Genomic DNA, 21,690 nt, shown 5'->3' on the forward strand with positions numbered 1-21,690 from the left:
GTGAACAGTCTCTGTAAGTTGCCGAAAAGCAAAGCCCATGCTCTGAGTTGCTTCCAGAGCAGAGTTGTGGACTCGGCAAACAGCAGCCCGTGCTCAGCCAAGTCAGAGGAACTAGTCTGAGAACCCGGAAATTAAGGGAATAATAAAGAAAGAAGGAAGTGGAGAGATGCTATGAATAAAACTTAAGTGCTGAGGGAGTGGTATGGACAATATCAGCTAGGAGGAGAAGGTAAAGGGGTTCCTGCATTTATTTAATTTCCCACATCCCTCCTTAATTGTTTTTCTCACTGATGGGGGACTCAGGTCACCCCAGTTGCTGTAGCTGGACCACAGTTCTGCACCCTTCACCCCTTAGAGATGCTCTTACATCAGACAGTCTGTTGGTTCCTCATTGGGAACCTCATGGGTGCTGCCACTTTGCATGTCATGGAGTTTCTGGGACTCCCTCAGTTAAATTCCCCATTAGTGTGTACATTAGTTGGCTCCAGCTTACATGACAAGACACCACAGACCAGAGGGCTTAAACCACAGAAATGTATTTCTCCCCTTTCTGGAGGCTGAAAGTCCGTGATCTGGTGCCAGTAGGCTCAGGTTCTCATCAGGGCCCCCCTGGCCTGCAGGTGACTGCCTTCTTGCTGTGTCTTCACAAGGCAGGGAAAGAGAACCAGCTCTCTGGGGCTCTTCTTATAAGAACACTAATGTTATTGGCTCAGGGCCCCACCCTTATGGGCTCCATATATGCAGCTCTGCAGACTTATTGTACTGAGCAGAGGCCTTTCGCACTGGCTCAGACAAACAGATGGTGTGACAAGTTACCTGGGAGTCTTTTCAGAGAAGCGGGGCTGAGAAACAGGAAGCCATAGTTGTTTTCCCTTTTATATTGGATTAAGGCTCACCCTAATGACCCCGTTTAACTTCATCGTTTTTTAAATGACTCTACCGTCAGATATTTAAAACAGCCATATTCTGAAGTACCAGGGGTTAGGGCTTCAACATATGAATTTGGGGGTGGAATTGGGGGTGGGGAGGACGCAATTCAGACTGTAACAAAGGCAAACACAGTAATTCTAATCTTGAAGCTGTTAAGTTGGATGGCTACAGTTCTGATTTTGCTGTGTGTTTTCTTTCTTAGGACATGATCACCTTCCTGGATAAGTTGGTAAGTTAATTATCTTGAACTGATCTCTTTGGAGAATTCTGTTTGGGGCTGGGCAGTTAGAGAAAAGATATAACCCTAGAAGATGTCATCTGTCAGAGCTCTCAAGGGCGTGGCACACGCCAGGGAAGCGGGGGTGGTGGTTGGGAAGGGACCACAAAGACAGGTTTGGAGAATACACAGATGAATTTGTTTTGGTTCTTGTTTTATGAAAAGCATCTTCCGAGGGATAGGATATCTTTGCTGGCTTTAAGCCAGGTGGAGAGCCTTAGCGCCAGGTTAAGAAGTTTGGAAAATATCCTAATATTCCCACAGTGCTTCCCAGGTGGCTCAGTGGTAGGTAAGGAATCCGCCTGACAATACAGGGGATGTGGGTTTGACCCCTGGGTCAGAAAGATCCCCTGGAGAAGGAAGATAGCAGTCCACTCCAGTATTCTTGCCTGGGAAATCCCATGGACAGAGGAGCCTGGTGGGCTATAGCCCATGGGGTCACAAAAGAGTTGGACATGACTTAGCAACTGAACAACAATGTTACACAACTTTTAAAAAAGTTACACCCCTTTTGAAATATTTAAAATCTAATGCCTTCATTTAATGTGGTTTGGAATGTTTGAGCATATAATGAGGCTCAAGGTCTATAGGAGGTCGAACCTTTTGCCATCTTGGGCCTAGTACGTTCTAACAGATTTTTGTGATATCCTGTTCTTAATGTTTCTATCATTCTTTTAATGATTGTGCCCTGCTCACTTCCTTCCAGTGGGGCTGGGAAGGATCTGAAGGCCCTAAATGTGATCAGTAGGTAGGATAGAGGAGGGAGCCCAATTTTAGGTTGGGGGCTGTGTGTATGCTAAGCCACTTTGGAAGTGTCCAACTCTTTGCAACACTATGGACTAGCCCACCAGGCTCCTCTGTCCATGGGATTTTCCAGGCAAGAATACTGGAATAGGTTGCCATGCCTTCCTTCAGGGGATCTTCCTGACTCAGAGATTGAACCCGCATCTCTTACGTCTCCTGCATTGGCAGGTGGGTTCTTTACCACTAGCGCCACCTGGGAAGTCCTTAGATTGGGGGACCTGGGTCTGACCTCCACCTGGCACCTCCACCACTTATCATCCGTGCAGCGTGGGCAAGTCTCTTGACCACTGTGAGCCGTCTTCTCATTTGCAAAATGTGCGTTAGAAGACAAAGAGCCTGTGACACAGTGGGTCTTCCATGGAAGGGAGCTGTGGTCATTTGTGGTTACAGCAGCAGAGAAGAGGAAGATGCAAGGAGAAGTCAGGAGATATAAGATGCTTTTGAGACTCTCCTGGCTACTTAGGGGAGAGACGATCCCAAAAGAATGGGGAACAGAATAATAACCACTCAATGGGAGATGAGCACAGGAGGGGAGGGGAGTCATTCTAACTTTAAGACAAATAGGAAGAAAGAAGGTTAAAAAAATTTTGATTGGAGAGAAGGTAGAGCGGGAATTCGTGGCCAGTGGCCTCAGTCTTCCAAGAAGATTTAAAAAGCCAGTCGTTTGTTTGGCAGGTCTGTGGGGCCCACATGTGGGGACAGAGGTTTCAAGACAGTAGACATTGGAAGTAGTTGCTATGGTTGGACCTCAGAGGAGATCCAGGCCTCCAGCTCTCAGCACCTATGCCCCATCCCAGGAACCTGCTCACACTCTTCCCCTTTCTTTGTCCTCCTAGGGCATCTCTCAGGCTGTGTTCATTGGCCACGACTGGGGCGGCGTGCTGGTGTGGACCATCGCTCTCTTCCACCCTGAGAGAGTGAGGTAATTAGGCAGTGGGCATCAAGAGTTTGGGTCAGACTGGACTTGAATTCCCTAAAATCCTTCCTCAGGTCTTGAGCTCCAGAAAACATCTTGAAAATGGTAGGTTGTTATCTGAGAAGGTAAAACCTTAGCTCACTGGTGTGTGAGTAGCATTAAAAAAATTTCTCACAACTCAAGTGTTGCAAGTTTTATTTGCAGCAAAGTGAGGACTGCATCCTGGAGACAGTGTTTCAGAGAGCTCTGAGAAACTGCTCTGAGGAGGTGAGGGGGGGCCAGGTTGTACAGCAGTTTTGCAGCAGATGGCAGATGTATGGCAGAAACCAGCATCATATTGTCAAGCAATTATTTTCCAATAATTTTTTTAAGTTGATTGTTAATTAAAGAAAACAAGATATCTCAAGTTAAGGGAATTGAGCATTTTTCCATGTGTGGGAAGATCCAAGAGTCTGGGCTCACTGAAATCATTCCTTTGACATGCACTTCAGCTGTCTGAGGCCAGCATGCTGTGTTTTTACATCCTGAGTTTTCTCAGGGCTCAACATAGGAAATGGCTGCAGTCTGGTGGCTCCTAGATGGTAGGTATTCTTTCTTTCCTGAGTTCCCTCAGGGCTCACCTGCTCACTTTGGAGGGTTGCAGTTGCTGATGACTGTGACATCCTTTGTTTACTGATATGGCAGAAAATATTCCATTTCTTAGTAGGGACAGTTTAATGAGCTAATGTCTTAGGCACAAGGCCTGTCCCAATCACCAGTAATGCAGTGAATAATGCAGCGCCCAAGTAGCCAGAATGCAGGACAATGAGGGTGGACTTTGAGGGGAGTGGGTGAGGTAGCAGGGATGTCACCTTCATAGAATTGAGGACCAGGAGAGACTTTAGCCCGGTCAGAGTCAGAAAATGCAGCTTTCGATTTTGCCCTGAACTGGCTGTGTGACAACTCACTTCACCCATTAGGCCCTGGTTTCTTCAACCACAAAGTGGTGATTGCCATTCCTATCTGACTATTTCAGGGCTTCCCAGGTGGCTCCGTGGTGGAGAATCTTCTTGATAATATAGGAGCTTCAGGAGACACAGGTTCAATCCCTGGGCTGGGAAGATCGCCTGGAGGAGGAAATGGCAACCCACTCCACTATTCTTGTCTGGAGAATCCCATGGACAGAGGAGCCTGGAGGGCTATAGTCCAGGGGGTTGCAAAGAGCTGGCACAACTAAACGACTGAACACATATACACACACATGGCTACTCCACCTGAAAAATGCTGTACAGAAGTCAGGTTGGAGTGATATTTCATGATCATGATCACATCACTCATAATCATTTCAGAATGGCATTTCAGGGCACCCATGGGAGCTTTCAGATGACCTGTTTTGAACCTGGAGGGTCAGGTGGTCTTTGTGGCCACACACCACTTGAGCTGGTAACTGCAGTTAAAGCTTGTCTGACCTCCCATGTCAGCCTTGGATCTTAGCAAATTAACTAAAACATCATCCTTAGCAGTCATCTGTGTTTCCCTAACTAACCCAATTACTTGTTATTTGGCAGAGTTTATACAAATGGAAACACTCGAGAAACTTTAAAAATGTTTATGCTCAGTTCAACCCCAGTTCAAACGGTTGGGTGATCTCAAAGACCAGAGAAAATCAAACATTTCCTAAAATAGTTTTAAAGTTTTTGTGCTCTGTTCTTCTGATCTCTTTAGCTTCTCTCTCTGTTTTCTCTCTCTCATTCAAAAGCAAGGTAAAAAATCAGCTCTTAAGAATCAGTTTCACCAAAAAGTTACTCTGTAGACTGTGTTAGGTGGTTCTTCTTCTTCTTCTTTTTTTATTTGACTGCATCGGCCTTAGTTGTGACTTAGTTGCCCTTCAGCAGGTGGGATCCTAGTTCCCTGACCAGAGATTGAACCCACAGACCCTGCATTGGAAGGCAGACTCTTCACCACTGGGTCACCAGGGAAGTCCCTAGATGCTTCTTGAAGGGATCAAAAAGAAATAGAGCAACAACATATGGTCTCCACATTGTTGTTGTTCTATTAAACTTAGTCTCTCTCTTTGTCTCTTTCTCTCCTGTGAGAATTTTAAAAGATTTAACATCAGCCAAGTGAAATTTTGTGCATAATAACATCAGATCTGAGACACGGAGGCGTGCTCTGGTTTCCTGATTCCTTTCTCCTTGTGCCGTTTCCACCATGTCTGCTGTTGGTTCTGGAGTAGTAGCTTCTCCTCCATCTGCTCTCATCAAATCAGCCCTGTTACCTTATTCCTGGGAGGTTGTAAGGGAGCTGAGACCCTCTCAGGGTCTCACATCTCTGGGTCTCCAGAGAATGGGACTGCACATCTCTGGGTCTGGGAGCAGCCACTATGGAGAACAGTGTGGAGATTCCTTAAAAAACTGGGAATAGAACTGCCATATGACCCAGCAATCCCACTGCTGGGCATACACACCGAGGAAACCAGAATTGAAAGAGACGCGTGTACCCCAGTGTTTATCGCAGCACTGTTTACAATAGCCAGGACATGGAAGCAACCTAGATGTCCATCAGCAGACGAATGGATAAGGAAGCTGTGGTACACATACACAATGGAATATTACTCAGCCATTAAAAAGAATACATTTGAATCAGTTCTATTGAGATGGATGAAACTGGAGCCCATTATACAGAGTGAAGTAAGCCAGAAAGAAAAACACCAATACAGTATACTAATGCATATATATGGAATTTGAAAGATGGTAACGATAACCCTATATGCGAGACAGAATAAAAGACACAGATGCATAGAACAGTCTTATGGACTCTGAGGGAGAAGGTGAGGGTGGGACATTCTGGGAGAATAGCATTGAAACATGTATATTATCATATGTGAAACAGAACACCATTCCAGGTTCAATGCATGAGACAAATGCTCAGGGCAGGGGCAATGGGATGACCCAGAGGGATGGGATGGGGAGGGAGGTGGAAGGGGGGTTCAGGATGGGGAACACATGTAAACCCATGGCTGATTCATGTCAATGTATGGCAAAAACCACTACAATATTGTAAAGTAATTAGCCCCCAACTAAAATAAATTTATTAAAAAAAAAAATTATTGTTGACAGCACTGATCTCTGCCTTTCTATTCAGACAATGAGTGAAGGAAAAAGAAAAGGCAACATTTGATGTGGAATATTTCTTTGAATCCATGGTTTTGCCTTTCTACTGAAATAAGCTTTGGGGACCTGTTTAAAATAAGGATGTACTCACTTGTTTGTTTTATATCTTTTCTTTAACAATCACCTAAAGATGCTGCTGCCAGGAGGCTATGGTTCAGTTTTTTCTAATCTTAATGCATTTTATATGTATTAAGTAGTCGTTAAGTATTTACATGCTATCATCTCATTTAGTGATGGTTTTTTAACATGGAATAAATAATGTATCAAAGTGATTAAAAAGAAAACCCCTTTTCCCCACCACAACTGTGACTAACTTTAAAAAAAAAAAAAAAAGGAAACCCCATTCTGTCCAGAATATTTAGTAAAGGTTACAATTTCTTGACTTGTGACTTAAATAATGCTTAAAATGGGTTCACTAAGGTATCATTAGAAACCTATAGGCATAAATATAACTTATTTATAGCATAACCTGCACTAATCATGGCTATTGAGCCTTTGAAATGTGGCCAGTTGGGAATTGAGATTACTATAAGTAGAAAATGCCTTCCAGATTCCAAAGACTTAGTATAAAACAAAGACATGTACACCCATGTACATGTACACATGTACACCCATGGTGGAATCATGTCAATGTATAGCAAAACCAATACAATATTGTAAAGTTAAAAAATAGATAAATAAACTAATTTAAAAAAAAATAAATTTTATAGCAAGATTCTCTTGAAAAAATAAATAAATAAAATCGCTTCTTAATAATTCTTAATATTGATTGCATATTAAAATTATTAATATTTTTGATATATTGGATTAAATATTAAATTAACATTTCAGTTAACATTAAATTAAAATTAATATCAAATTAATTAATATTAAATAATATTAATTTGAATAGTATTTAAAATTAACCTCACATATTCCTTTTTACTGGTTTTAATTTGGCTACCGTGCTGTGCTTTGTTACTCAGTCGTGTCCAATTCTTTGCAACCCCGTGGACTGTAGCCTGCCAGGCTCCTATATCCATGGGGATCCTCCAGGCAAGAATATTGGAGTGAGTTGCCATGCCTTCCTCCAGGGGAATCTTCCCAACCCAGGAATTGAACCCAGGTCTCCTGCACTCCAGGCTAATAGGAAATTTTTAATCTTATATGGTTTGAGTTATATTTCTACTGGCTGGTATAGAGTAAGCCTTACCAGTCCTTCCTCTGATTATTTCTTTTGCCCTGATTATCCCATTGCTCCTATTGTATATATAAAATAGGTATATTTTTATATATCTTATATTTTATATATCTGTTTTTTTAAAAAAAAAATTAATGGGATTTTTTTAACTGTTTATTTGTGGGGGAGGGTGGTTGTGCCTAGTGGCATGTGGGTTGTTAGTTCCCTGACCAGGGGTCACACCCACACCCCTTGCATTGGAAGCACAGAGCTTTAACCAGTGGACCACCAAGAAAGTCCCCTATATATGTTTCTTTCGTAGGAAAAAGTTTCCCCAAGGTAACAGTGGGATATGGAATTTTTGCCGACCAGCCAAGCTAACTGTATTCCTGGCCAACTTCTGTTAGTTCTGCATTCATGGAGTCTTTCCAATTCACCCTCTCTTTTATTCCTACGGGAAGCCTAGTAACTCAGATGGTAAAGAATCTGCCTGCAATGCAGGAGACCCAGGTTTGATCCCTGGGTCAGGAAGATTCCCTGGAGAAGAAAATGGCCACCCACTCCAATATTCCTCCCTGGGAAATCCCATGGACGGAGGAGCCTGGCTGGCTACAGTCCGTGGGGTTGCAGAGTCAGACACTACTGAGCACACATGCATGTATTTGTCTAGGCTTCCTATTAGACCACAGTAAGCTCCTGGAGTACTGGTTTTATGTGTTCTCTCCCCTAGTATGTGGCATGGAATTACACTCAACACAGAGGAAACAGTGAGTGAAGGAAGGAAGGAAAAATGACTGTGTTTTTAAAATCTAGAGAGAGATTATGCTATGCCCTTATTCTAATCGAGATAGATATACTGCATGTAACACACAAGAGGGCGTGGTTGTGTGCGTGTCTTTGTCGAAGGCAAGTAGGTGAGAAATACTGCAATTATGGTTGCTAGGGAGAAGGGATAGTTAGGAACTTTGGGAAGGTCATGTACACACTGCTATATTTAAAATGTATGACAAGAACCTACTGTACAGCACAGGGAACTCTGCTCAATGTTACATGGCAGCCTGGATGGGAGGGGAATCTGGGGAAGAATGGATGCATGTATACGTAAGGCTGAGTCCCTTTGCTGTCCACCTGACACTAGCACAATATTGTTAGTTGGTCATACCCCAATAAAAAATGTCTTTGGTTTTGTGTTGGAGTATATAAAATAAATAAAAATTAAATTAAAAAAAAAAAAACCACTGGACTGGAGAGTCAAGAAGGGTGATTTAGTTTTAGGTCCTGTTCTCCAGGCACTCCTGGAGTGAGATCACGTATGTGGCACTCCCCCACTCTGAGCTCACATTTTGACACATAAGATCTTTTCTGGTCCTTGTGGACTGTCTTCTTATGGGGTCTGTGTCTTGACGCCTCTTCTTCCCACAGGGCAGTGGCCAGTTTGAATACTCCCTTCATGCCGTCAAATCCCAAAGTGTCCTCCATGGAGATCATCAAGGCCAACCCCGCCTTCAATTACCAGCTCTACTTCCAGGAACCGGTAAGTTCGGGGCCCTGCCAGCCCACCGAGGGTTTTGTTCTTTCTCCTTCCTCCCTCCTTCTCCCTGATGGTATGATCTGTCTCTGCCCTCTTGAGTTTTCTCTGGCTTCAGTGAGAAAGGTGTTTACAAGTAGGTTCAGGTGAAGCTGAGCTCAGCTGGTCCTTCCTGGGTGATGGCACATTTCTGCATGTGTGTGTGTGTGTGTTTGGGGTGATGATGGAACAGCAGTGTGGTGTATGGGGTTCTCCTGCTTCTCTGAAATGGGGAAGCGGGGGGCTGAGCGTTTGTTTGGAGCCACCTCTTCTTAGTTCTCTGGCTGAGCGGCTGGTGAAACCCACCTCTGGTTGTGAACACCTCCTGGCTTCCTGCCTGGGACCTGATATTTCTGTGTACTGAGGAGTGGTGTTTGTAGTTACAGACAGCACCAGAGCCTAAAAGCCCTTCACCAGACCCCCTGCAGATGTCCTTTGAGAGATGTGGGAGGTTTCTAGGTATCACCTGTGTGCCTCAAAGCCTAGGATGCCTTTCAGAGTTGCCTCCCAGGGTTTGGGTGCTGTGTGATGCCTGTGGCTACTTTCCACCTGTCCCTGGATTCCCTGAGAGCAACGTTGTCCAGCCTGGCTGCCCTCCTGCAGCTTCCCTCATCTGATCCTCCTCTGTTTGTGGGTCTACACTCTGATGCCCAGCTATGTCTGGGTAATTCCAGAAAGGATAAAAGATGCTCCCTAACACTCCAAAGAGAGAAGGATGGATCGAGTTTATTGATAAAGATCATGAAAGCATCACACCACATCTATCATCCAGCCTTTGCCTGTCTGCTGCTCGTGTGTGTGTGTGTGTGTGTGTGTGTGTGTGTGTGTGTGTGTGTGTGTGTGTGTGTGTTCAGTTGCTAAGTTGTATCCGACTGTTTGCGACCCTATGGACTGTAGCCTGTCAGGCTCCTCTGTCCATCGGATTTCCCAGGCAAGGATACTGGAGTGGGTTGCCATTCCCTTCTCCAGGAGATCTTCCTGACCCAGGGATCGAACCCACGTCTACTGGATTGGGAAGATCCCCTGGAATTAGAAATGGCAACCCACTCTAGTATCCTTCCCTGGGAAATTCCATGGACAGAGGAGCCTGGCAGACTACAGTCCATGGGGTTCCAGAGTGGGACACAACTGAACATGCACATATGCATGCAGTATCTCACTGTGTGTGTAATTGGCTCATCCATTTTTCCCTTGATGGATGCTTGGGTTGCAACTCCTGCTGTTTGGGTGCCTATTGGGCCAGGTGGTTCTGTTTGCATCATCACGTGGCCTTCTCTCCCATCTTTTTACCTGAGCTGGCTCAAGGAGTCTTACTCAGTGGCCTGAGACCAGACACTTGACTGGGTCAGGATAATGACCTTGCCTTGTTTGTCTTCAAAGCTCTCACATCTCCTCTTCAGCCACACTCAGAGGGAGTTTGGACTTTATCTGTGCATCCCGTGCATCCAAGCAGGGAGGGGAGGGGCAACTCAGGATAAGCTCAAGGTCAGAGTGACCTCAGGGGAGGGGGAACGATGCTTACTAATAGCAGCCCTTGTAGAGCAATGATTTTTGTTTCAAAGGTTGTTACAGTCATTGTAGAAAAAATCAGTACCTTTATTGTTCTGTGGTCACTGTTTGGGGCTGACTTTGTTCTTAAGGACAAAGCTTCTTGGCAGGGAAGTGTTCTATATTCAAATTAGTGATCTGGGTACTAGAAGACCAGATTGAGTGAATCCATTATCTGGGGCTGGTAGGATGGGCCCCAAGCTGGGTCTTAAGGAGAAACCATGGTGGCTGATGAGTCCCTCCAGCCTGTATACTCCCTGCTCGGTGAGGAAATGGACAAGCCATGTCCGCTTCTGTCTCCACACTCAGTTTCCTCATTTGAAAAAGGTGGGTCTGTTTGGATAGTTTTCATGCAGGTGATAGCTTTAAAGATAAGCTGAATTCAGGCCGATAAATAAAACACAACATAAAGCAACATTTTGATTCAGGGGGTGGGCACTGGGAGCCCTGGGCTTCCCATGTGGCGCTAGTGGTAAAGAACCAGCGTGCCAGTGCAGGAGATGTAAGAGACTCAGGTTCCATCCCTGGGACGGGAAGATCCCCTGGAGGAGGGCAAGGCAACCCACTCCAGTATTCTCGCCTGGAGAATCCCATGGACAGAGGATCCTGGCGGGCTACCGTCCATAGGGTCGCAAAGAGTCGGACACGACTGAGTGACTCAGCATGCATGCAGGCACTGGGAGCCCCTCTTTCCCACCCTTTACCTACCCTGCACCACCACCACCACCCTCCTACCTCCCCACCCCAGCCGCCACCTCTGCCCAGCCTGCAGGTGGCGTCCGTGAGCTCTCAGGGGTCCAAACTCCTGTCCCCAATACTCCCACCTCAAGTTCTTTGCAGCACCTCGGGATGTAGCTTAGACAAACTCCAACTTGAGATCCAGCTCTCTGAACTGTTAGCCGATATGTACTGTCCTGTCCTGGGAACTCGCCTAGTCTGGTGGAAACTCAGATCAAAAGCTGTGTTTTTCTTCCCAGGGAAGGGATTATGACCTACACCTTGTTGTAGGATGAAAAAGGGGAAGAGGAGGAGGAGGAGAAGGCGGTGGCAGCTCAAGGCAGCAAAGACAAATAGAATCAGCTGGGTGACTTCAGTATAACCTGTTACATTTTTTTTAAATCTTAAGATTCTGACCCTGGGGACATCTCACCACATCCAGTGTGTCCTATTAACCCTGCCTTCTCCCACCCCCAACACTGCTTCCTTTTTATTTCTCCTTAGCAATGTATTTATATTTTTATTTCTTTGGAGAAGATTTTATGGTGCTCATGGGTGTGCACGTGTGTGTGTGTAAAACCATAGCTATGGGCAGATTTCAAGCACCAAACACACTTTCAGGTGTTTAACCAGCTGAGAGACTAGGAAATAGAGAGAAAATGTGGGGGGAAATTATAGGTAATTAAGAGAGATGATTTTGAGATAGAAGGAACCTCGACATCCATATCCACATTACCATTCACATCCACACTACCCTTGATGTTTTGAATCTTTCTTAATCCCTAGAACACAGTAACTCCTTCAGCTACAGAGACTGCTGGTGGTTTGTTACATTTATTCTTTAGGTATTTCATGCTTGCTATCTAAAAAAAGTACTGAGTTGTCTAAAATAAAAAGTCAGATCCCCCTTCACTTCTGTAGAACTAGCTACTATGAATAGTTTGATGAGTATTTCCCAGATGTTTTAAAAATATGCATTTAAGTGTGTGTGTACTTAAGCATATTGTCGATCCCTCTCTTGGTCATGTACGACTCTTTGCGACCCCATAGACTGCAACACTCCAGGCTCCACTGACCTTCACTATCTCCCGAAGTTTGCTCAAACTCATGTCCATTGAGTCAGTGATGCCATCCAACCATCTCATTCTCTCTTGCTCCCTTCTCCTCCTGTCCTCAATCTTTCCCAGCATCAGGGTCTTTTCCAGTGAGTCATCTCTTCGCATCAGGTGACCAAAGTATTGGAGCTTCAGCATCAGTCCTTCCAGTGAATATTCAGGGTTGATTTCCTTTAAGATTGACTGGTTTGATCTCCTGGCTGTCCAAGGGACTCTCAGGAGTCCCTCAATTCTTTGGCGCTCAGCCTGCTTTATGGTCCAACTCTCACATCTGTACTTGACTACTGGAAAAACTATACAGACCTTTGTTGACAAAGTAATGCCTCTGGTTTTCAGTACACTGTCTAGGTTTGTCCACTAGGGAAGTCTCAGAAATGCAAAATGTTATTTGAGTCAAACTGAGGACTGTAATCCAGAAACAGTCTCTCAGAAAATTCTGAGAACTGTCCTACCCATTAGAGGTCAAGACACAGTTACACTCTTTGAGACAGAGGGCTGTATATTAAATGATGTCTTATCAACAGTTTACACAATCTAGTGAGTCATCATGGGTCATCATGGCCCCTTACAAGGTCAAGGTTATCTTTTAAGGAGTTGTCTTGTTGATGTGAGAAGAACGTTGTTCTTTATGGTTGAGCAGGTGTTTCTGCTGATGGGGGTTTGTTCCATGTCTAACGCAGACACGCAGTGCACAGTGTGGGGGAGACAAGGCTGAAAGGCACAGAAAAAAATTTTCATGTCTAAATTTTTCTTGTCCTGCCATAAAATCTGCATTTTCTTGCACACTTTCGTTGGTAAATAGGAGCTTACAGTAGAGGGCAAAAAAATAAAAGCCACAATCCATGTGGTCGTTTAGAAGACATTCCCACCAAAGTCTTTATCTCACATTCTTTCCTTTTTTCTTCTCTCTTCTTCTCATCCATCTAGCCTTTGTTGGGATGTATTTATTACCCAGGCTATCACAGTGGGAATAAAAATATAAATAAGATACAGTGTATGTTCCTAAGAAATCCCCAGGCTTGTGAGGGGACCAAATCCCAAACTAGACAATTCTCATGCAATCAAATAACTTTTAACTGTTCAGTTCAGTTCAGTCACTCAGTCATATCTGACTCTTTGTGACCCCATGAATTGCAGCACGCCAGGCCTGCCTGTCCATCACCAACTGCTGGAGTCTACCCAAACCCATGTCCATCTAGTCGGTGATGCCATCCAACCATCTCATCCTCTGTCATCCCCTTCTCCTCCTGCCCCCAATCCTTCCCAGCATTAGGGTCTTTTCCAATGAGTCAACTCTTTGCATGAGGTGGCCAAAGTATTGGAGTTTCAGCTTCAACATCAGTCATTCCAATGAACACCCAGGACTGATCTCCCCTAGGATGGGCTGGTTGGATCTTCTTGCAGTCCAAGGGACTCTCAAGAGTCTTCTCCAACACCACAGTTCAAAAGCATCATTTCTTCGGTGCTCAGCTTTCTTCACAGTCCAACTCTCACATCCATACATGACCACTGGAAAAACCATAGCCTTGACTAGACGGACCTTTGTTGGCAAAGTTATGTCTCTGCTTTTAAATATGCTATCTAGGTTGGTCATAACTTTCCTTCCAAGGAGTAAGCATCTTTTAATTTCATGGCTGCAATCACCATCTGCAGTGATTTTGGAGCCCCAAAAAATTAAGTCAGCCACTGTTTCCACTGTTTCCCCATCTATTTGCCATGAAGTGATGGGACCGGATGCCATGATCTTAGTTTTCTGAATGTTGAGCTTTAAGCCAACTTTTTCACTCTCCTCTTTCACTTTCATCAAGAGGCTCTTTAGTTCCTCTTCACTTTCTGCCATAAGGTTGGTGTCATCTGCATATCTGAGGTTATTGATATTTCTCCCAGCAATCTTGATTCCAGCTTGTGCTTCTTCCAGCCCAGTGTTTCTCATGATGTACTCTGCATATAAGTTAAATAAGCAGGGTAACAATATACAGTCTTGACATACTCCTTTTCCTGTTTGGAGCCAGTCTGTTGTTCCATGTCCAGTTCTAACTGTTGCTTCCTGATCTGCATACAGGTTTCTCAAGAGACTGTTAGGTAGTTAGAATAGGAAAAAGGAGTCCAAAATGGTGGTGGCTAAAAGACAAAGAAAGGGAAAAACCCTCAAAAATGGAACAAAATAAAATCCAAGTCATTTTTAACTATGGAGGTAATAAGTACAACAATAATCACCATTTATTGGCATCTCTCCTATGTATACTCTACCAGGTATGATCAGAAACAGGCATTATCTTCTGTTATCCTTATAAAACTCCCATTTTTACAGATGAGGAAACTGAGGCTCTGGAAGATTAAGTTGCCCAGTTAATAAGGAGAAGTAGTGGGGCTTCCTTGGTGGCTCAGACAGTTAAGAATCTGCCTGCAATGCAGGAGACCCAAATTCAATCCCTGGATTGGGAAGATCCACTGGAGAAAGGAATGGCAACCCACTCCAGTATTCTTGCCTGGAGAACTCCACGGACAGAGGAGCCTGGCGGGCTACAGTCCATGGGGTTGCAAGGAGTTGGACCCAACTGAGTGATTAACACTTTCAGTGGGGCTTGAAACCTTGTTTGTTGGATTCCAAAGTTCATCCTTTAGTTCCTGTGATCAGGAGCACAAAGGGAGGAGCCCTATCCAGTGGACTGACAGGAGGCTTGTCATTGGTCTGTGGGACTTAAAAATAGAGTATCACCTTTTACAAATTACAGAGAGCCCGAGAATATCAACAGGCCACACCACCAGAGTACAAATGCTCTTATCTCCCCTTCTGGCCCTCACCTTTGTCCTCATCACCCCTGTTGATCTGATATGCTTTCACGTGGGTGGACAGACTTATTTACCTTTGTGTTCTCTTTGATTTTCTGGTTGACCCTTTTGATACTCATTTGCTCTTTTACGGACTGTTTGAGCTCTACAGCCTGTCCAGACCTCTGACCCCGTGGAGATTCCTCCACATGCTGAGACATATCCCAAGCTCATGAACACCAAGCTATTTCCCAGATGGGGGCTGCTCACAATAAATAAGAATAATGGGGCTTCCCTGGTGGCTCAGTGGTAAAGAATCCACTTGCCAATGCAGGAGACACAGGTTCGATCCCTGATCCAGGAAGATTCCCACATGCTGCAGAGCAGCTAAGCACATGGGCCACAACTACTGACCCAGCACTTTAGAGCCTGGGAGCCGCAACTACTGAACCCACATGCTGCAAGTACAGAAGCTCGGGCGCCGTAGAGCCTGCGCTCCACAACAGAAGCCACCACGATGAGAAGCCTATACACTGCCACTGGAGAGTAGCCTCTGGGGGCTTGTCGCAACTAGAGAAAAGCCTGAGCAGCAATGAAGACCCAGCACAGTCAAAAATAAAATAAATAAATAAGAAAGCAAAGAAACCAATAAAAAGAAGAAAAAAAGAAGAAGAATGATGACCTGTGGTAACATGCGGGGCCTTTATTGAGCACTTAAAATGCACTGCCTTCCATGGCTATTTCTGGCCTCTACATTCATCACATCACTAAAGGCCACGATTGATTCTCCACTGTGATGGAATCTTATGCTTGTCAGGGGATTGTGATTAACATGCCAACATTGCTTTCATCAGAAAACCTCAAACTGCCGATGCAGCGCTGCTTGATGATAAATGTTTCCCTGCCCATAGTGCCGCTCTCTCGTAAATCCAGAGCTCTCATGATGTACAACGTACATAATAAACAAGTGCAGGGTAGCAGGACCTCTTAAAGGGTGCAGGGTCTGAGGGCCACCAGCACACTTTGCCAGCCTGGCTTACAGGACCCTCCTCTTAAAACAGAACAGGACCCTCCTCTTAAAACAGAGCAGGACCCTATTAGGGTCCTTGCCCCAACCCCACCCATATCGTCTGCCAGCCTTTTGTGTGTGGAAAACTGTAGTCAGAGAATAAGTTTAATCAGACAGGTGAGAAACAGTTAAAGGAAAAGAGTCAAAGGAAACCAAATAACAGTAATGTACTCATTAAGCATAGTTGAGGAGCTTTAGTTCTTTCTCAAGGGCTATAGATAATATTCTGAGTCATCTCCTGTTAAGTTGTCTTATAGATACTGAAATCCCAGGTAGAAGATGTTAACTACATGATGACCAAACTATAGCCATGACAATAAGCTGCCACAATTCCAAGAACTGAGCTCAGAGAAATGGAAACAAATGGACCCTGGAACTGAAGATTGACTGTACCTAAAACAACCAAGATGATGCTGGTTGGATCACCGATGACCAATTTGAAAGATAACTGTTAGAGCTGACTGTACTGTTTCTGCATGTAGTTCCCCCACCTTCTGTCTATAAAAGCTCTTGCCCACTGGTTCCCAGTGGGGGTGGGGGAGTCAGCCTTTGGACAGACATCTGCCACCCTCCCCCTCCAGTTGTCGACATCTGAAATGAAGCAAACTTTCCTTTCCACCAACCTGGCCTGTTTATTGGCTTTTGAGCAGCAAGCAGCCAGACCCCACACCCACCTTTCGGTAACACTCTCTGGGAATGTTACTAGCAGGAGACAAATAAACCTTTCACTACATCCAGCTTCTGGTCCATCCAGGACCAGTCACAGATGCCCCCGGAGTGGATGTTTTCCTGCTTTCTCAGGGTGGACCACGGAGAGCACATGAAAGACCCTGTAGGATCCAGGAAGAGCAGAGCTGTTTTATTGTGATGAGGGAGGTGGGGCTTCAAGGAGAAGGCAGGGTTTGGTACAGGGTTTGGTTTGGCCTGGAAATGACCAAAAAATCAGATACGGATGAAAGAGTCCAATGTACCAACTTGAGCTCCCATATGACAGGAAGAACTGGGAGCACAAATGATATGCATTCCAGCTCCTTAACCAAAGACGCCTTACTGTCCTATTCTTGGGGAGACAACCTGGGTCCAAATCAAAGGAGTTGGTTTTGATGTCACCATGGCAATTTGAGATGCATGGATGGAACCACCTTTGGCTTCTAGGCCTCCTAGGAACCCTCCTCTTCCCCGCACCACCCTTCAGCCCCCAATGCTTCATTCCTGCCCCAGCCTATAATAATAAAGCGATTATTATAAGTATTACATTCTCGTTGTAAAAATTTAGAAAAAGAGAAAAGAAAGTGTTAGCCATAAACCTACCTCCCAAGTGCAGGGTGGGGTGGAAGGGACCACTGTCAGCATCTCGTATTTTATTTGAAGCTTTAAAAATAAAATGTTTTTCAATATGAAAATTCAAAATCATGGGCTTCTGATGAATCTTGGGCTGGATGGGACAGAGGTCACGGGCTTCTTGCTTCGGGTCAGATAGGTTTCCGAGCTCTCTGCCGCATCTTTCATTTTGCTTTCTTGGTTGTTTTAGGGAGTGGCTGAGGCTGAACTGGAAAAGAACCTGAATCGGACTTTCAAAAGCTTCTTCAGATCCAGCAATGAGGTGAGGAGTGCGGGGCGTGGGGTGGGTTTTCAGCAGAAAGTGGGAGCTGCAGGGGTGCAGGTCCCCAGATGCCTCCTGCGGGAGGACGCAGGGATGGGAGGATGGGGATGTCAGGGTCTGGCAGTTAACAACTGGCCTTCTTTTCTTTGACTTCTGTGGTCAGGGTGATTGGGGTCCTCACTCCCACTGGTCCCTTCATTATAATAGGGAAAGGTCTGGTCCTGACTGAAACACACCAGGAAGGCTTTGAAACATATATATATATAGATGAGATGGTTGGATGGCATCAGTGACTCAATGGACATGAGTTTGAGCAAGCTCCAGGAGTTGGTCAAACAGGGTTGGTGAGACAGGGAAGCCTAGCAGTCTGCAGTCTGCAGGGTCGCAAAAAGTCGGACACAACTAACTGAACAAAACTGATCATAATGGCGACAGTTAAGAAATTATTACCATTATCATTTTCATATGCACAATTGCTTATGAAGGTACAGAATGAATTGATGCTTCTAACTCTTTTCTGGAACAACACAAGAGCCTAGACTGCTTTATCGTGGTAATCCCACTGTCCTGTCTTATGTGTTAGGAATCGCTGTTGCTTTGTCTGGTCAGTGCCTGCTTAGACAGTTTCTTTGCTGAGCACTTCTGGCACCTCACTCTTTTATATTCAGTTCAATTTCTTTCTTCCTCAAGTACCTTCTTTTGTAGTTTTTTCAATAAGAGTTTGTTAGGAATAAACTCATCAGTTTTTGGCCTAGAAAATATCTTTATTTTGCTTTTAGGCCTGAGGAACAGTTTATCAGAGCATTCTAAGTTGACAATTATTTTCTTCTAGAAACTTCTATCGCTGTTTGTAAGAAATCAGTCTCAAGTCTACCTTCTGGTGTATTATTTGTCTTTTAGACATGTCTGATCCACAGTTTAACCCATCTTTGAGGTTTTAATTTTAATTTCAATGGACAGTTTTTTGTTTTTTATTAATTTTGGAAAGTTGTATTTGATTATTTTTCAAAGCATTCAGATCTCTGTCCATAGAGTCTTGGTTCTAGTCTTGTTGTTCAGTTCCTTCTTCTTAGTGTGACTCTATGTGACCCCATGGTCTGTCCATGGACTTCTTCAGGCAAGAATACTGGAGTGGGTTGCCATTTCCTTCTCCAGGGTCTTTCCTAGTCCACCCTTTAACTAATGACCCCAGATTGACTCGATTCACTGTGGATGATGAGGACAATCTCATTTTTAACTTCCCACCTGCCATAGACCTAAGGCCAATCTCTTGTTTCTATGGGTTGGTACACCCAGGTTTTTACGTTGCCAAGACCTGCAGGCACCCAGGAGCAGCTGTGACCTGGAGCTTGGTGGGAGCTATCTCTACTCTGGCCACTCAGGACCCGCCTAGCTCTCCTGGGCATTTAGAATATTTGTATGATCTGCTGGCCCTCACAGGGCTTTTAGATGCCCTGTTCATATGTATTTCCTTGCTTGACCCATGACATCATTTCTAACTTTTCTCCCCACAGACTTTTGTCACCCTGAGCAGAGTCTGTGAAATGGGTAAGAAACATTCTCAGGAGGGAAGGGAGACAGGAGGGGCCATGGCAGGAACCAGCTGAATGTTAAATGATTGTTTCTCCAACTGCCGGCTGCAGACAGAAGCAGTCACCTGCCAGCCTGAACTCTGACATGCTTAACATAGAGCTTCTGCTGGTGAATCACATTTACCCTGACCTGGGGTGACCATGAGGCCCTAGCTTCCTTTCACCCATGGAGTTTTAGAGCCAAGAGCTTGGAGAACTCTCAGAGCTCGTCAAGGCATCCTCTACTGATTAGGACAGAGACTCAGGATAGAACCTGACCTCTGCACGGGCCACCTGGTGCAGATAGGGAGGAAATCAGGCCAGACCCCAGCCAGGTCACTTCTGTCACAATTCCCTGGCCTCCCCTCTGTCAAGCTCTGTTCCAACAGCCTCTGTTCTCCCTCCCAGTTTGGAAATAAACGAGGAGCCAGAGCCGGAAGCAGACCAAGTGCTCATCCTCTCAGCTCCTGGATCCAGCACTATTTCCAGAGAACCTTGCTTGGCCCCAAGCTTGTGACTTTGCCATGATTCCCTTGTATTTTATATTAATAACAATGATCACTACTACTTGTTTGAGCATGTACTCTGTGCATCAGACACTGGGCTAGCCCTTTTTAGATATATTGTTTATAGTCCTCATGACATCCCTGAAAACTCTCACTATTATCTCTGTTCTACAGATGGGAAAAATGAGTCTTACAAGAGTGCCAGAATTTGTCCAAAGTGGCCAGGCTGGGGTTAAACTCCTGTCACTGGTCAGGAACACCTCTCCCTTCCCTCCCTTCACCCCTTTACTCATTCACATGGTCACTGATTCATTCCTTCATTCCTCCAAACGTTTAAAGTGTACACTTGGTGTAAGGCAGGAGCAGGTATCCAAACCCATGGGACAGCATCATTGCCTGCAGAGAGTCCCAGTCTGTTTTTTTAAAATTTGTTTGTTTTTAATTGGAGGATGACTGCTTTACAATATTGTGTTGACTTCTGCCATATAGTCTCTTGAGGAGGCGAAGAGCAGCCTAGTAAGACAAGGAGAGGTGGTGGAGGGTCTCAAAAGGCACCAAGGTGTTGTAACTCAGACATCTGACCCCGGGGAGGGAATGGTGGTGAAGAGCAATGCAAAGGGGATGATGGAGAAGAAACAAGTGGCTTTTTGCAGGAGGACTCCTTGTGAACACCCCAGAGGAGCCCACCCTCAGCAAGATGGTCACTGAGGAGGACATCCAGTTCTATGTGCAGGAGTTCAAGAAGTCTGGTTTCAGGTAAATGGGACAGCGCCCCAAACGCAGGAGAGAGAAGGTGGGGAGACAGGTTTTTCTGCTCACACAGTACAGGGCAAAGCCCAGTGATCCTCCAGCTCAGCCCCCTTGAATGTCTGGCTAGCCTCTGCTTGAATGCTTCTAGTGTCAGGAGGCTCTCTAGTTTGGAGAGTTCTGTTTGTTCTCCCTTATGCTTAGGAGTCCCTTTAGAGCACATGTTTTTAGCTTTTTTTCAGTCGTGATCTCCGTGAGGATCAGAAGACAGTTCTGAGTTCTTACTTCAGAAGAACACAAAAACCCACATAAACTCAAAACTGCATACATGTTCCTGAAATGGGTAGCAATTTAGGAACCTCAGACTGGGGCACAGATGTGCTCTAGAAAGGAGCGTAGGAGGCAATCTGCCCCAGCCCCTCTTCTCACAGGAGGGAAACTTAGAAGCCCCTGAAGTATTAGAAGCCCACTCCAGTACTCTTGCCCGGAAAATCCTATGGACAGAGAAGCCTGGCATACTATGGTCCATGGGGTCACAAAGAGCTGGACACTAACTGAGCACACCACACACACACACTTGGGACTTCCCTGGTGGCTCAGTGGTAAGGAATTTGCATGCAATGCAGGAGACGCAGGAGACATGGGTTTGATCCCTGGGTCAGGAAAATACCCTGAAGGAGGGCAGGGCAACCCACTCCAGTCTTCTTGCTGGAAGAATCCCATGGACAGAGGAGCCTGGCTACCGTCCATGGAGACAACTGAAGCGTGCATGCTGAAAGGACACATGGCTTGTTCAAGGTCTTTCCAGGCCCTCGTTTACACTGGAGAAGTCTCAAGGCCCCAACAGCACCAACCCCTACTGTGCCTGAGAACTGGGAGAATGTTCCAGGCACAGTCCTGGGGCCACCCTGCTAGTCCTGTAGAGACGCCTCAGCATCACTCACTGGTGTCCCATTAGGAGGAAGCATCTCCTCATATCCCTTTTCTGTGGGCTTCCTGGGACAGGGGGAGTGGCTCTGGCTGGCAAGGGCACTAAACCAAGTTCCCCACCCTCTTCTGAGACAGCCCTGGAAGGAAGTGGAGAGTCCTGTGGGGCTGGCTTCTCTGTGTCCCCCCATGCTGGTTTCAGAGAGTGTCAGCTCTCAGTCCAGGGCCATGCCTGCACCAGGCTGTGCTCCATAAAGCCTGACAGGCATATAGGGCACCAGGGCGTGACTCCTGGACTGTGTTCTCGACC

At 45.4% G+C, this 21,690-nt stretch overlaps 1 protein-coding gene across 9 annotated transcripts in view; it reads left to right on the forward strand.

Annotated features, from left to right (window-relative positions):
• Positions 1 to 21,690, forward strand: part of EPHX2 (epoxide hydrolase 2) — a 57,543-nt gene that overhangs the window by 29,678 nt on the left and 6,175 nt on the right. For 4 of the 9 annotated variants that reach the window (XR_014061587.1, XR_014061596.1, XR_014061595.1 and 1 more), the window contains exons 11-15: positions 2,848 to 2,933; positions 8,661 to 8,772; positions 17,558 to 17,629; positions 19,144 to 19,177; positions 20,360 to 20,462. Coding sequence is in view for 3 of the 9 variants with exons in the window: in XM_081518012.1 (XP_081374138.1) it covers positions 1,133 to 1,159; positions 2,848 to 2,933; positions 8,661 to 8,772; positions 17,558 to 17,629; positions 19,144 to 19,177; positions 20,360 to 20,462 (434 nt within the window). In the remaining 6 variants the exon portion in view is untranslated. Of the gene's footprint in view, positions 1 to 1,132; positions 1,160 to 2,808; positions 2,934 to 8,660; positions 8,773 to 17,557; positions 17,630 to 19,143; positions 19,178 to 20,359; positions 20,463 to 21,690 lie in introns of all 9 variants that reach the window. The other 5 variants (XM_081518012.1, XM_081518009.1, XM_081518015.1 and 2 more) reach the window with 2 other exon arrangements.

Source organism: Giraffa tippelskirchi, chromosome 1, assembly GCF_054371585.1.
Source record: "Giraffa tippelskirchi isolate mGirTip1 chromosome 1, T2T-mGirTip1v1.2.pri, whole genome shotgun sequence".
Classification (NCBI taxonomy): Eukaryota; Metazoa; Chordata; class Mammalia; order Artiodactyla; family Giraffidae; genus Giraffa; species Giraffa tippelskirchi.